Below are 13,936 nucleotides of genomic sequence, written 5' to 3'. Positions count from 1 at the left end.
AGTTAGATCTGTGTGTGTTTGTGTGTGTGTGTGCGAGGCCTACGCAAAGTTCAGCTGTTTTGTCACTTATTCACAGCACATTAAACAATTTGCTTTTTACGCCGGCCAATAACAGCAGCAGCAGCAACAACGACAACAACAACAAGAACAACAACATTTTGCCAGCTGCCGAGCTACCCTCCAGGCCTGGTCTAGATGGCCTGCTGCCTAGCCAACCGCACATTTTAATTGTTCTCGTCATGAACATGTCATAAAGCAAATCAGATTAAATGCGTCACTTATTATTGTGTGCCCGGGCACATAGATGCCAACGAGCCAGGCTCACAGTCCTTTGTATGTGTGTGTGTGTGCGTGTGTGTGTGTGTGTGTGTGAACTTTGTTAACTGCGGTCAAATGTGTTGAGCATATCGCGTCGATTGGGGGCAACATCGGGCGGCAGCATATCGCTTTTATTGCATATTACCTACTCAAGCAGGCACAGTGGGACAAGCAGGCTTAGAAATGTGTTGAAAATTTGGTAAGGCGCAAAATACTCATTTATACTCGCAATATTTGATAGATACCCTAAAGTATTATTTTTAGACAATGAGTACTTTTTGAGTGCTACGCAACAATACTCTAAATGCTCGTTTGTACTCACGATTTTTCCTTAGCTACCCCAAAGTACTTTTTCCCCAGAAATTCGATTTGCCTAAAAAACCCAAAAAAACTCGTTCTCACAATATGTTAATACCTACACTAAATTACGCTTTTTGGTAACTGAAACCATTTAAGACCCATGTTTAGCCCACTTTGTATAGACATGTTTTATTAAGACTTAAACATAAAGATTAGCAAATTGTTTAGGAAATTAGTTGCGGAAATAGTTAGCTCGCAATAAGCAGCCGAGTTGCTTAACGTGTGCTTTAATTGATTGCCTAAGAGCTGTGATAAGTATCTTGTGCTGAGGTCCGCTCCATTTCCATTTTGGAGCACCTTCGCACCACTATGCAGCCCGGCAGCTACACACGAGCAGCCCCTGCTCCAACCTCATGTTAACTCCTCATGTTAGCAATTGCTGCTGGTGTTAACTTGCATGTTAGATTGTGCGTGCTGCTTAATTAGTTGCAAACTGTTTCCACCAAAGCAGTCGCACACACACACACACAGACACACACGCAGTAGACGTCAGGTCAAAGCACCCCCTCCCCCGTTGCACCCATCTCCCTTCTCTACTCTTTTGCCTGCATGTCAAGCACACGTTTGGCCTGAGCCATTTTGCCAAAGGTGTCTACAACTTTTCGCGTCGCATTTGGCAAATTGACACACTGAAAGCATTTTGTCATGTTTTAAGCGGTTGCTTCGGTTCCGCTACCGGTTCCAGTTCCGGTACTGGTTCCGTTTCGGTTATCTTTTAATCGCTGTGTGAACCAAATATTGATTTCTAATATTGATGCAATTCCATTTTACAAATTTGCATACCAAATTCTGATTGCTAAGGGACTTTGAGACGGCACACACTCAGTTCAATCTCTGTATGTGTGTGAGTGTGTGGTTGTTTTTTTGGTTTTGTTTGGCCGTCACACACAATGAAAATCGACAAGAGGATGGCGGGGCATGGCAGTCAGGCACGAGGTGGAGCTGCTCCGCTGGCACTTGACGCGCGCCGGCAACAGTCGATTAGTTAGACAGGCGGCTGGCTGGAGGAGGGAGCAGAAGGAGGAAGACACAGAGAGACACATACGAGTATCGACAGATAGTGCTTTTTGTTCTGTGTAATCACAGCAGTAGCAGCCAGCAGTAACAGCAGCAGCAGCCAGCAGTAGCAATGGCAATTTACAAAATGAAAACATAAAATAATAAATACGATTTGACAGCGCACTATTGTAGATATAGTCGTATATTCGTGGAGAGTAGGGGAAATGGGATAATGCCAAGCCCCTATCTATACATATATATGTGTACACATATGTGTGTGGTTGTGTGGTTGTGTGTGTGTGTGTGTGTGTGTGTGTGTGTGGAGGGTACAGCATCTACATAATCATATTATGCTTGACTGGCACGACAAACCAAGCGCACAAATGTGGGTCCAAATGCATTGAGCTGGCAACCGAGCAGGGACACTGCAGCAGCAAGTCAGAGCGAGTGAGACAGAGAGAGAGAAAGAGAGGGCGACAGAGAACAGAGCAGAGATTCAAGTAATTTGACAGGCGACATACATTTCACGTGCTGCACACACACAGACAGTCAGACAGACAGACAGACAGACAGTCGGAGAGTTGGACAGCTTGATGTAAGGGCAGAGGGGGAGCAGCAGGGCAGCAGGGCAGCAGCTGCGCAAATCTGTTAGCCAGTTAAATTGATGAGGAGCAGCAGCAGGAGGCGATAAAAAGGCTTGCGAATTGCCTCGAATTTTTGGCTGCGCCCATGATATGGGCCAAAGCGAGAGACAGTTGGAGCGACAGTGCCACCTGGCAGCTGCCAAAATTGCAAAATTGAAATTGAAATGCGACTGCGACTGCGAGCGAGAGAGCGAGACACACACACACTCGTGCACACGCACACAGATACGCATGCATAATACGCATACGCACCGTATGCAGCTGGCCTCGTCTGTGGCTGTCGCAGAGACAAGCCAAAGCAATTAATGTAATGAGCAGCAGCAGCATGTCAGACGCAATGTCGACGTCAACATTTTTGCACAAGAATTTTCAATCAGCAGCGGCATTCACACCAGCACAAATGAAACAGCGCGAGGTGTAGAGCGGTGGAGGGGGGGAGTGAACGGGGGGAAAGGTAGCGCTTACATGACTCGTAATGTGCTAAGGCGTCCAATGTAATTGTTTAAAACCCAGCTACTTAAGTGCAATGAGCCCGACTGTGTGTGCGTGTACAAACAAAAAGTCCAATCAGCCCTGCATTAATAAGTCTCAGCCAGGGCTGCAAGGGCTGCCTGGTAGTGCGGGAGGGTGTGAGGGTGCGAGGGTTGCGAGCGTTGCCAACCCCCGTTTTGTGGAGTGCTCGCATTCATTTGCATTTATGTTTTGTGCCAACTAATTTGAAGCTCTGTCAGCGCAACAAAACAAAATCAGCGTCAAGCAGCAAACCCAGCCCCTGACACCTACACACACACACACACACACACCTACACACACATACGCGGGCTGCTATTCTTGCCACCTGCCTCGTGTAGGCGTCCGAGTGCATTTTGAGTTGTTGCAACAAAGGCAACAAACAGCCTTTCACTCACACATGCATACAATATGCATACTCATTAGTTTGGAGTGGTTCCGTCAACATAAGACGCCACGCCCCTTCCCCCTGCCTCTATTCAGCCCCCCCCTCCACATCATTTAGTTGTCAGTCAGTCCTCATCATCATCAGCAGCAGCAGCAAACATGTTGAATCCCGCGCAGCTTTTGCTGCTTCTATTTGTCAGTCTGTCTGTACGTTTGTCTGTCTCCCAACCCCTCCCCTCTGGCCCGCGTGTCTGTCTCCATTTCGGTTTGTCCCGCTCCGAAAATAAACAAACTCTTTGGCGCCCGCCTCGCCTTTTAAGTTGCAGCCAATTGTTATTGCCGGAGTTGCCTGCTTGCCTGCAATGAGCTTAGTTGCAGCCTTTTTTCCAGCTCATAAATTTTTTTTCTCTCTCGTTCGCATTAATATGCTGCAGCTCTTGCTTCTTTCTTCTGACCGCCGCATCACGGCTGGCCGCCTGGCTTTCAATGTCAACCGGCGCAGCGGCTTTTGTTTGACGTCGTGCTCTCGGCCTCATGAATAACTGATTAAAACCTTTTTGGTTTTTTCGATGGAATGAGGCGAGGCTTTCTGAATGGGCTGTGGGTTGGTGATTTGCTGGCTTGGGTGGTGCACAGCTAGCGCTGACTGCGCTTTCATTTTAAATGACTTGCCAACACTGGCGCCCGACAGGGAAGTGCAGTGTCAGCAACGATTCGTAGCTGGTGCGGTGCTTGGCTCGGCTATTGTGGCCTGCTGTGATGATAAATAGCTGTTATATGGATAGAAATTGTCAAACGAACGACTAAACAGCCAAGACTGATGATGGGGCTGTCAATTACGGCAAGGCCGTGTTCATGTTTTTCCCTGAAAACTATTATACTGCGCAGCATGGGCAGCATTGGCAGCTGCATCAGTTTCTTAATAACTGTTATACAACTCTCCAAGCTGACAAGCAAGCTGACAAACTTTAAGACAAGTTCTTCATATTATAGACATCATGTATATAATTCCTCCAGTATTAAGCCTTTGAAAAAAGTCTTGTACTACAACATATGCATGGGCAAAAGTTTACATAAAAACTTCTTATAGGTTTTTCTGTCGATTAGTTTTCAAAACTTTTATACTCGCATTGAAGTTGCCATAATGTAAGCCTAATTACCTTTAACAGCTGCAATAAAATGTGTTATACTATTCACTACGTATCATATAGCTAACAGTTACTATTTTTTAACTTTCGTATGTTAAAACTGTCATATAAAAGCTTATTACAGCTGACAATGTTATCTATAAGCCCTTGCCATGATGTTATTGAAACTCCTTTACTAGTTCTTGTGATGCATCACTTCAACAAATTTTTTCGTTCATAGCAATTTGCACACACATTTTACAACTGTTATACAAAGTTCTAAACAGCTTTCATTGTTATCTATGTCCTGTCAAACTGTTCGAAGAGCTATTCGAATAGTTTTATGATTCATCAATTCAAAAATTGCTGTCGTTACGCAACATTTTATACAACTGTTATACACAAGTTTATAACACCTATCATTTCGCTCCAAAAACGCTTTTCGCCCTGCCATCAAAAGGGGTTCCTCACAAATGTCATAAGTGCTTCTGTCTTCTAATAAGTTTTTTTTTGACAACTGTTATACACAAACTTTTATATGCACCATAATTTCGATGCTTTTCAGCTGCATAAATTTCACATTTAACAGCTTCCAGTTACAGCACAATTCCCACTATCATTGAATCCAATTGGTGTGCAGTTTCCCCACCACGCCGTCCTGCCGCCCTGCCTCTCAGGCCGAACTATTCCGACTCATAAATACAACATTATTTTCACCGTAAATCGCAGCTAGAATTGTCGACGTCTTCGTCTTCGCCTGTCTGTGCGCGTCTCAATTCACTGCACATTTTGCAAATAACAATCGCATTTTTTGAATAATTCAAATCCACTTTGTTGCCCGTCCGTCTGTCTGTCTCTATCTTTCTCCCTCTCGCTGTCTGATTGTCCGTCCGCTAGTTCCATTTTCTTATTTTCCTTTCTTTTCTTTTTTGGTCCTTTGAATCGTGCAAAACGCTGTGGCATAAGAAAAGCTTTGGCTCAGCCCAAGCCGGAGCCGGAGCCGGTGCCGGAGCCGTCAACTGGGAAGCGCATATTTTCCGCTTGTTTTTGTTGCTTTTCTTGGGGCAGCATAAAAAATGTATAGCATAGTTTTCTGCGTTCGCACAGCACCCGCTCACACCCTCACACACACACACGCACGCACGCTCACACACGCACACACACAGCCACAATTGCAATCGCAGGCTGGCACTATTATTAGGCAACCCATTCAAATATTTAAGCTGTGCATCATTTATGCCACTTTTTTTAGTTCGCTTCGCACTCTTTTTTTTATGTGCATTTAAATTAATAATATTGAAATTTTGCGTTTTAAATTAAAACCCAAATTGCGCAACGTTTATCCTGAGCTGAGTCGCTCGAATGATAGAGAGACCGGACCGTGCCCACAATTCAAAAATCAATTTTCATTTGCAAAACGATTACATTCACATTCATTCAATGTTCGTTGGTTCGCAGTTTTTTTTTCTTCTGCCTTTTCCTTCCATCGCCCCTTCAATTTTTTGTTCCGGACTGCCCATGTGTGTGTGTGTGTTGTTGTGTTGGTGCGCTGCTATCGGTTCGCTTACACTCGAATGAACTTTTATTCAATTTGCAAAGCAACCACAAGCTGCACAATAGCCGTTTTAAACACTCAACCAACCAACGAACCAGCGAGCGGCCATTTCGTCAGGAACTGCCACCCCGCCCCCCCCCCCCCCTCGGAATCTCTCAGCCCGCTGCTTAACCTCATCCTCTGCTGAACACTGACATTTGCATGTCCAACTGTCTGCACTTTTCGTCGTTCATTTAAATGCGGCTTTGGAGGCTGACGTTGCCAACCGACTAAAATATTCGCCGTACTCCTCGCAATTTTCGTGCGTCAAATCTTTTACTTTCCCAACATTTTGTTTTTTTTTTTTTTGCTGAATTTCGTATGCATTTATTCATGTGCTGACTGCAATTTGTTGCATTGCCAACTGTTATACGGCAATTGTTATACTGTTATACAAATGAATAAAAAAAAAAGACTGTTATACGTGTAATCTGTGCGGAATATATGCATGGCGCATAGCTACATTTTAATACGAACGCATACATCACATTGCCCCCGCGCCCCTTCCTACACACACACACACACATACCCCCCGGCCCAGAGAGTCGCATAATGGGCCAACTAAAGACTGGAAAAGAAGAAGCAGACAAAAAATAAGTATGTAAAAATGAAACAAATACATAATAAACAAAACAATGGCGAAGGGCAACGGCGACGGCCGCAAACAAAAGAATGCGCTCGTAAAACCGAGATTTAGGCCGTGCCACATTTGTGACCAAAAATATACAGAGACACAGGCACAGTCACAGTCACAGTCACAGGCACGGCACAGGAGCAGAGCCTGCTCGCACAGGAAGTGGCAGGAGCGGATAGCAGCCAGGAGGGGACGCATGGCATAGGCAGGAGCAAAGCGGATGCTGGGAGCGGGTAGTTGCGAGGCTCGGGGTCCTGCTCATTTTATGCGCTAACTGAATCAGCCCGACAACCATTAACTGAGGCCATTTTATTCAATTTTGCTGGCTCCCCTCAGCCCCTCAGACCTCCACCCAAAAAAAAAAGGAACAAGAAAACAAAACAAAGGACAACGCAAAGCGGAAAACGGAAGTGTGTACGCAGGTTATGCAGGAGTTGAAACTGGAGCTATGGCTGGACTTGGCTCCTGCTGCTGCTACGTGTGACAATAATAAAAGTTTTTATTGCCAGCGCACACAGCTGCGGCTACGACACTCGGCTGCTGCCTGGACGTAGAGTGGATCTAGAAATTAGCTCCTACGTCTGAGCCAATTTCGTCATATACCTATCTCGCCACGCCTCGCCCCGCCCTGCCTCGCATAGTGTAATCTCTGTCGTAAATTTTGTCTGACAATGTTTGAAAAATGCAAGAGAGTACGAAAACAAATTCCAACAGTACGAACTCAACTGCGGCGTAGGCTTCTCTTCGGCAGTGGCAAATTATACCAAAGTACCCCATTTTTCATACAAATACAAGTATTTCACTTTGAGAAATCCAACATAGCTATTTTGGGAACATTTGCCACACAGATTACATGTATAACAGTTTTTGATTACAATAAATACGGGTTTTTATTATAAAAACACATATACACACAGCTGGTATAACAGTTTATTATTACAGCTTGCTATTATTGCAACTTTCACATAATCATGTGTCATCATCAAACAAAAGTGTTATACTTTAGATAAATAGTTCCGAATCTATGTTTCTTCAAGTTTTGCCAGAGATTTCTTGTATTGTAGCTTGAATAGCTTTGAATAGCAACTGTTATACTGTCATGAGGCAGCAACGAATAAAACTGTTATACGGCAAATAGTTCCGATGCCGCTTTAATAAGTTTTGCCAAAAATGTCTTGCCTTGCACTTTGCTGGAACGCCAACTGTTATACTGTATTTTGGCAGTTTTAACCCTAACTGTTATATTTTAGATAGCTCTAATGAGACCTATGAGACCTATCCTCCATTAAGAATTGGGATTTATTTCATTAATCCTTTATTAAAACTTTTAAAATGAGATCCTATATTGGTTTCACAGCTCAATTGTCAGAATATTTAAGAAGTGATCCCTTAAAGCCTAACACATAATAAAATGTATACAAATGTCCCTATAATATCCAAAATTAATACCGTCAATTTCGACTTAGCATAGCTTGATCAAGTTTAACTCCCTCGGCGGCCTGACGGTACGCGGCGGAAACGCTTTCCAGCGCCTCTTCAGAAACTTCTCAACCAACGGCCACAAGCTCCCGTGGCTTCGCCCAGTGATGGTGTGTAAAATGTGTTTCTTCCTGTAAAATCGAATTACCGGATTCGTTTGGCCATCGAAGGCGGCCAAACGAGCCAGCACAACCTTCGGTCGGTCGTCGGGGCGCCGTTCCAAGGGCTCGCCCGTGAGGTCGTCGCGCCCGGGCACGAGCGGCGCCCTGTCCCCCTCATTGTATACGCGGCCAGAGGGTACATGTATTTGGCGATGCCTGAGCACGTCAATTATGGCTTCCACAGGTATATCCAGATTGAAGACCACATCCAGCTTCAGAAGACTCTCCAAGTGTTTAGCCTGTGCCAGAGTGCGCGGATATCCGTCGAGGATAAAGTTCCGATTGCTCACGTTGTACACGGCCGTCGAAATTACGCCGGCCAACAAATGGTCGGGCAGCAGAAGGCCCTGGCTAATTAGCTCGGATGCCTTCTTACCCAGTACTGTGCGATTGTGTATATGCTTGCGCAATATATCGCCCGCACAGATGTGCACAGCGCCATAAGTTTGCACAATCTTGTCGGATACGTAGCCCTTACCGCTGCCTGGCGGACCCATGATTAGAGCACGGAATCCACGCACTTTTTGCAGGTACCGAAAGTTTATAAACATTACTCCTAGCAATACGCATACTAATTTTGAAGCTAAAAGCAAAAGCAATTAATTGGGGAAAAAAAATTACGGATATGCTCGGTTGTTCGCCCTTCAAACGGGTGCTAGATCATATATAAAGATTGGGAAACGATCTTATATAAGATTCTTAAGATTCGGTTCACGATTTGAACCGATGCCTTGGTTCGAACTTTTGCTCTCACTCACTTTACAAATAATTTATTCTTATTTAATCTTTTAGAAAAATATGATTTCTATTAGTTTAATCTTCAACTGTTCTTTAGTGAGAATTTCGGACTCAAATCGATTCGGTTCCTAATGGAATTCAGTTTATGTAATAGCTCCCTCTTTTTTGCCAGTGTAAGGAGCATATTTTTTGTGGCCGTTTGGAAACAGTTGAAGTGAAGCATTACAAATAGTTGCAATAGTTCGCAAAAAAAAAAAGAAAAATATATAAAAAAAATTGGACGGAAAATTGCGCAAAACTTGACGACGCGAACAAATGATGGAAATTTGAGCGCAATAATTTTTGTGGCCAGGGCCGAAGTCGTCTGTCCGTGTGTCCGTGTCCGTTATTGGGGTCCTCAAGTGGCCTACGTGTGTCACATGCACAATGGACCAGCCCCCATATTTGGTGGCCAACGTTTACATGGCCCCGTCCCCCATTGCCGTCCCATTAGATATCGTCTTTGTTTTTGAAAAATTGTCTACTTCATTTGGGCCTCTCTGCAACGAGAATGGCCATGAAATATAACAGTACTCATTATGTTGGGATTACGATGCAATCAACGCAGAAAAAAGTGTCAGTCAAATAAATCACTCGCCAAACATGAGGAATGGGCGTCGCTCAGAGCCCAGAGGCAGCCTCCTCTGCATCCCCGTCTCCAGCTTCAGCTACCCCCGCACGCAATGCGACTTGACAGAAGCACGCAAAATATATTTTTGGGCCTCTGCAGGCTGGCAATGTCAACGCCAAGAGTTCCAACCGTTTGTCTGTCTTTCTTCTGCTGTGTGTGTGCGTGTGTGTGTGTGTGTGTGTGTGTGTGTGTGTGTGTGTGTGTGCGGGAGCATAGTTGAAGCTGACAGCAAGCACGACATTGGAATCGGAGAAGGCGTCAACTGAAGGCTGAGGCTGTCAGTCCACTTCGTGCGCCAGGATAAATGGCGTTCTTCTTGTTCTTATTGTTGTTGTTGCTGTTGCTCCCGCTTTTGGGGGGATGGTAACAAAGTAACGATTTTTTTAAATTATGCACTTGCTAGCCTGATATACAGAGTAGCTGTTTTTTTAAGTTGCGTTAGCGAGCGGAAAATTGTGGCTGTCCAGGGCCAGGCCAATCAGTGCTAAGTAACTCATTAATTATTTTCAACAGAAAATTGATTGAAAACACGCAAAAAAGGGGAAAAATTTTATGTGCAGCGGGAATATTGAAGCGCGCGCTAAAACCAGTTGAGAATTATAAGCGCTAGCTGTGAAATAAGAAGAAGAATCATATTTAACTTGTTAACTTATATACATGAAGTGTTCAATTTGGGAAAATCTTAATTTTGTGAGATTTTCTATTTTATTTCCACAAGAAATATTCAATTTCTTTACTTGCCCAAGCAAATCAACTTAAATTGTCAAGATATGCCAAGAAATGTTTTATTTGAATTTTGCCTATTTCGATTTATTTGACATTAATCCAAAGGTCCCCTTTTTCTAAGTTAATTAATCACACAAAATGAGTTGTCAAGCGTAAATCTAAATGTTTTTTGTTTTCTTGGATAAACGCTTACCGAAAGCATTTCCTAATTATTTTCAAATCAAAACTTAAAACTCAGCTTTGAACTTGTCTACTGCTGGGACTTGGACTTGGACTTGTAGTTGGACGTGGACTTTTTGCTCTTCAGCTCTCAGTTTCAGTTGCAAGTTGGCCCTTTGATAATCATCTTGGAGTCGTGCAAAACTTCATTTCAAACAATTCAGCGCGGCAGGCGAACAACAATGGCGCAACAAATGAGCAGGCGATTTGCTCCTGCGGCGACTATTTCAGCTGCCACCCCCCGCTCGCCCTCACCCGCCCTCGTCCTCGTCCTGGCTGAGTAGGTAGTAGTACCAGCAGCTTATCTCAGTTTCATTACAGTTATTGTCGTTGTCATCAGCTCTGCTGCTCCATCCATGTGCCACAATGTTGGCTACAACTGGCCAGAAGAGAATAAAACTTCAAGTTCCTGCTAACCCTGCGGGCAGCTGTGACCCGCTCACCCCCCTTCCTTTCCAGCACCCCCTCTTTTCCCTGTGCGCTGCTTACTTCTTAGCTGCAATTTCGCATACACACAACAGCAGCAGCAACAACAGTAACAACAAAAGCAGCAACAACAACAACAAGCGCAGCAACACTTCCGTTAGCTGCTTGAAATAAAAACTTAATTCTGTGGGGAGCAGGGGCGTGGATTGCGTGGGGGGCCGGGGGGTGCATGCGGCTCCGGCAAGCAATTCTAAGCACCGCAACAAAAGCTGAGCACAACATCAACATCTAAATGCACTGCCATAGAAAAATGCAAAGCGAAAAAAAAAGAAGAAGCAGAAAATGTTGGGGGGGGGGGGGGGGGGGGAGGAAAAAACGCAGTTTCCGTGCGCCGAACAAGCAAAAACAAAAAGAAACAACGCCAGAAAAGAGCGTAAAACGTGAAAATAAAAATGAAAAATACTTAAGCGTTGCCAGCGTCGATTTGTGCCGCCCACAAGACGCTGGGCGCTGCCACGCCTACTGCTGCTGCTGGTGCTGCTGCTGGTGCTTGTGTTTGTCGGTGGGCGTGGCAATGCCAGCTTCACACTTGAACACGTAGCAGCCCGCGGCGTTTGGCTCAAGCCAAGCAAACGCGCCCACACCCCTTCCCCCCCTGCCACGCCTACCTGCTGTGTGGCTGCGTTTTAAGCGCTCGCGCTTAAAAGTATGCTACAAGTATTTTTGCATTTGCTTAAAAGCCTCGCCTGGGACGCATTCGAACCAATTTTTTGGCCGTAAATGGCATTTGCCACAACAAATTTATATGCGCCAAAAATTCGCTTCTCCTTTTTTTCGATTATTTTATTTGATTTCAATTCTATATTTTGTCCATTTTCCAATTTTAATCATTTTGCTGCGTATTTTAAGCGCTTGCATAAATTGATTTATATTCAGCATAGAAATGTGGGCAGCAGCTGCTGTCGTCCCTCTCTCTCCCTCTCTCTCTCCCTCTCTCTCTCTCTCTCTCGCTCAGCTATCTCTATCTGTGGCTGGTTATTTGTCTGCTTTTCGTATGATTTATTAGTTTTCGTTTTAAACATTGCGGTTGACTCAACATGGCCCGTACCCATATGCCCTGGTGTATATATTTATAGAGAACTAAAATTGTTTTATGCCCGTTTCTAGTTCTGTGTCTGTGTCTGTGTCTGTGTCTGCTAATGCCAAATACGTTAAATAATAAATAAACATAATGAAATACATATATGCTGAACAATGCATGTATCTTCACATGTTCATCTGTCTGCTCTGTCGCTCCCAACTGTCCAGCTGTCCAGCTGTCTCTTGGTTAGGCACAAAATCCCGTTTATTTGCAGCGTATACGAAAATTTCGACCAGCGTCAGCGTAGGTGCCATAACAACACCAACAACAACAACAACACCAGGGGGCAGCAACAACAACAACAACAACAATCACCTTGGGTTGGGTCAACTGTTTCGGTAGCTGTTTGGCGGTGACGTTTTTGTATAATTAATTTTTCTTGTTCAGTGGTTTTGTACAATCAACATTCGATGTAAAAACACTGCAAACAAGTGCAACGCATACAAGCGCACTTAAAGTGCACCAACACCAACACACAGCACACACACACACACAACATAGCACACACATGTATGTGCAAAATGCCACCGCAGGACTTAACAGGCACAACTCTACAGCGATAGACTGCGAGCTTGCCTGGACAGACGTGCTCTTAGTGTGTGTGTTGCTTGTGTGTGTGTTGTGTGTGTGTGTGCTGTGGGGCTGCTTGCATATGCATGCGAAAATGTTAAAGCAAATAAGAAAGAGTGTGAAAACGAGCAGCTTGTCATGTAAACAAGTAAACCAATAAGTGCAACTGTGTGAGTGCGCGAGAGCGAGACAGCGAGCGGAGGGTGGCGTGGGAGGGGCAGGTGTGGGCGTCAGTGTGACCAGCCTTTAAAAGTGTCCAGAGCAGCCCCTCAGCTGCTGGTTATTCGAGTAGCACTTCAAGTAAAAATCACAGACATATATTCCAACATTTGATTGCCAACCAGGTCCTCGATATTCCTTTCACATTACTAAGGTTTCCATGAGCCGGGCTGCTCATAAATTTCGTTTCCATTATTCATAGCTTACTGAACTGCATTGGCAAATGTTTGTATATACATATATTCCAATAATAAGTTCTTGTTGCTTAATAGTTGCTTTATACTTTTAACAAGATCGTGATGGTCTTTTTCTTTCTGATGAAAATAGTTATGAAGTTTTCGCTGCTTTGCAATTGACAGCATTGCAAGTACATTAAGATTTGTAAAGCGATTAATATGATTGACAGTGCTTGAGCACTGTATGATTAACATTCTGTTAGGCATCTGTTAAGCGTCATGTAATGCCTAATAAGTAAGAAAAAAATCAGGTTCAAATTGGAATGCTTTTCGAAACACGAAAAGTCAACATCAATTGAGAAATATTAATTTTAAATAACTTTTTCTGCAAAGCGATTAATATACTTAGCATTGACTGAGCTCTGTATTATTAACATTATGTTAAGCAGCTGTTAAGCGTATTGCTGCTGCTGACAAAAGCTCAGAGCGATTTCTCATAAAAAGCCTCGCAACAGAAGTTGTAAATATAATATTTTTAAATGTTAATGCAATAACAATAATATCTTTATCCTCAACTGTAGCTCAGTTGTAATTAATCCCAAAATGAAAATGTAGCCTGTAAACTATTTGCTGCAACTGCCGAGTCTTGCCTTGGCTTGAATTTGTCTCCCTTAAGCCCTATTTACATTTATTTATTTTGCCTCCAGCCACGCCTTTGCTTATTTGCAACGCCTCCGCCAGCAGCATCATTTGGGCAAATAAAAAATTGTTTAATGAATTACGCGCTTGTGTTTGATTTTATTTTATGTTTATTTTTTCTTGCCCGCTTTTCTTGTTG

The 13,936-nt window shown here is 43.9% G+C and overlaps 2 protein-coding genes across 6 annotated transcripts in view; one reads left to right on the top strand and one right to left on the bottom strand.

Annotated features, from left to right (window-relative positions):
* LOC135431192 (RNA-binding protein Musashi homolog Rbp6-like) overlaps positions 1-13,936 on the top strand; it is a 199,385-nt gene that overhangs the window by 161,017 nt on the left and 24,432 nt on the right. The window lies entirely within an intron of this gene.
* LOC135431190 (GTP:AMP phosphotransferase AK3, mitochondrial-like) lies at positions 7,872-8,819 on the bottom strand. The gene has a single exon (XM_064686160.1). The coding sequence runs from the start codon at positions 8,762-8,764 to the stop codon at positions 8,036-8,038; it is 729 nt and encodes a 242-aa protein (XP_064542230.1). The 5' UTR covers positions 8,765-8,819; the 3' UTR covers positions 7,872-8,035.

This window comes from Drosophila montana, unplaced genomic scaffold (genome assembly GCF_035044405.1).
Source record: "Drosophila montana isolate Dmon_TW-CO22-7 unplaced genomic scaffold, ASM3504440v1 contig_3175_1, whole genome shotgun sequence".
NCBI lineage: Eukaryota > Metazoa > Arthropoda > Insecta > Diptera > Drosophilidae > Drosophila > Drosophila montana.
Note: the sequence above shows the minus strand (reverse complement) of the source record. Positions and strands in the feature narration are given on the sequence as shown.

What these genes read in the sequence shown, in the direction of transcription:
- LOC135431190 (XM_064686160.1), bottom strand. Translation starts at nt 8,764, where the DNA reads ATGTTTATAAACTTTCGGTACCTGCAAAAAGTGCGTGGATTCCGTGCT.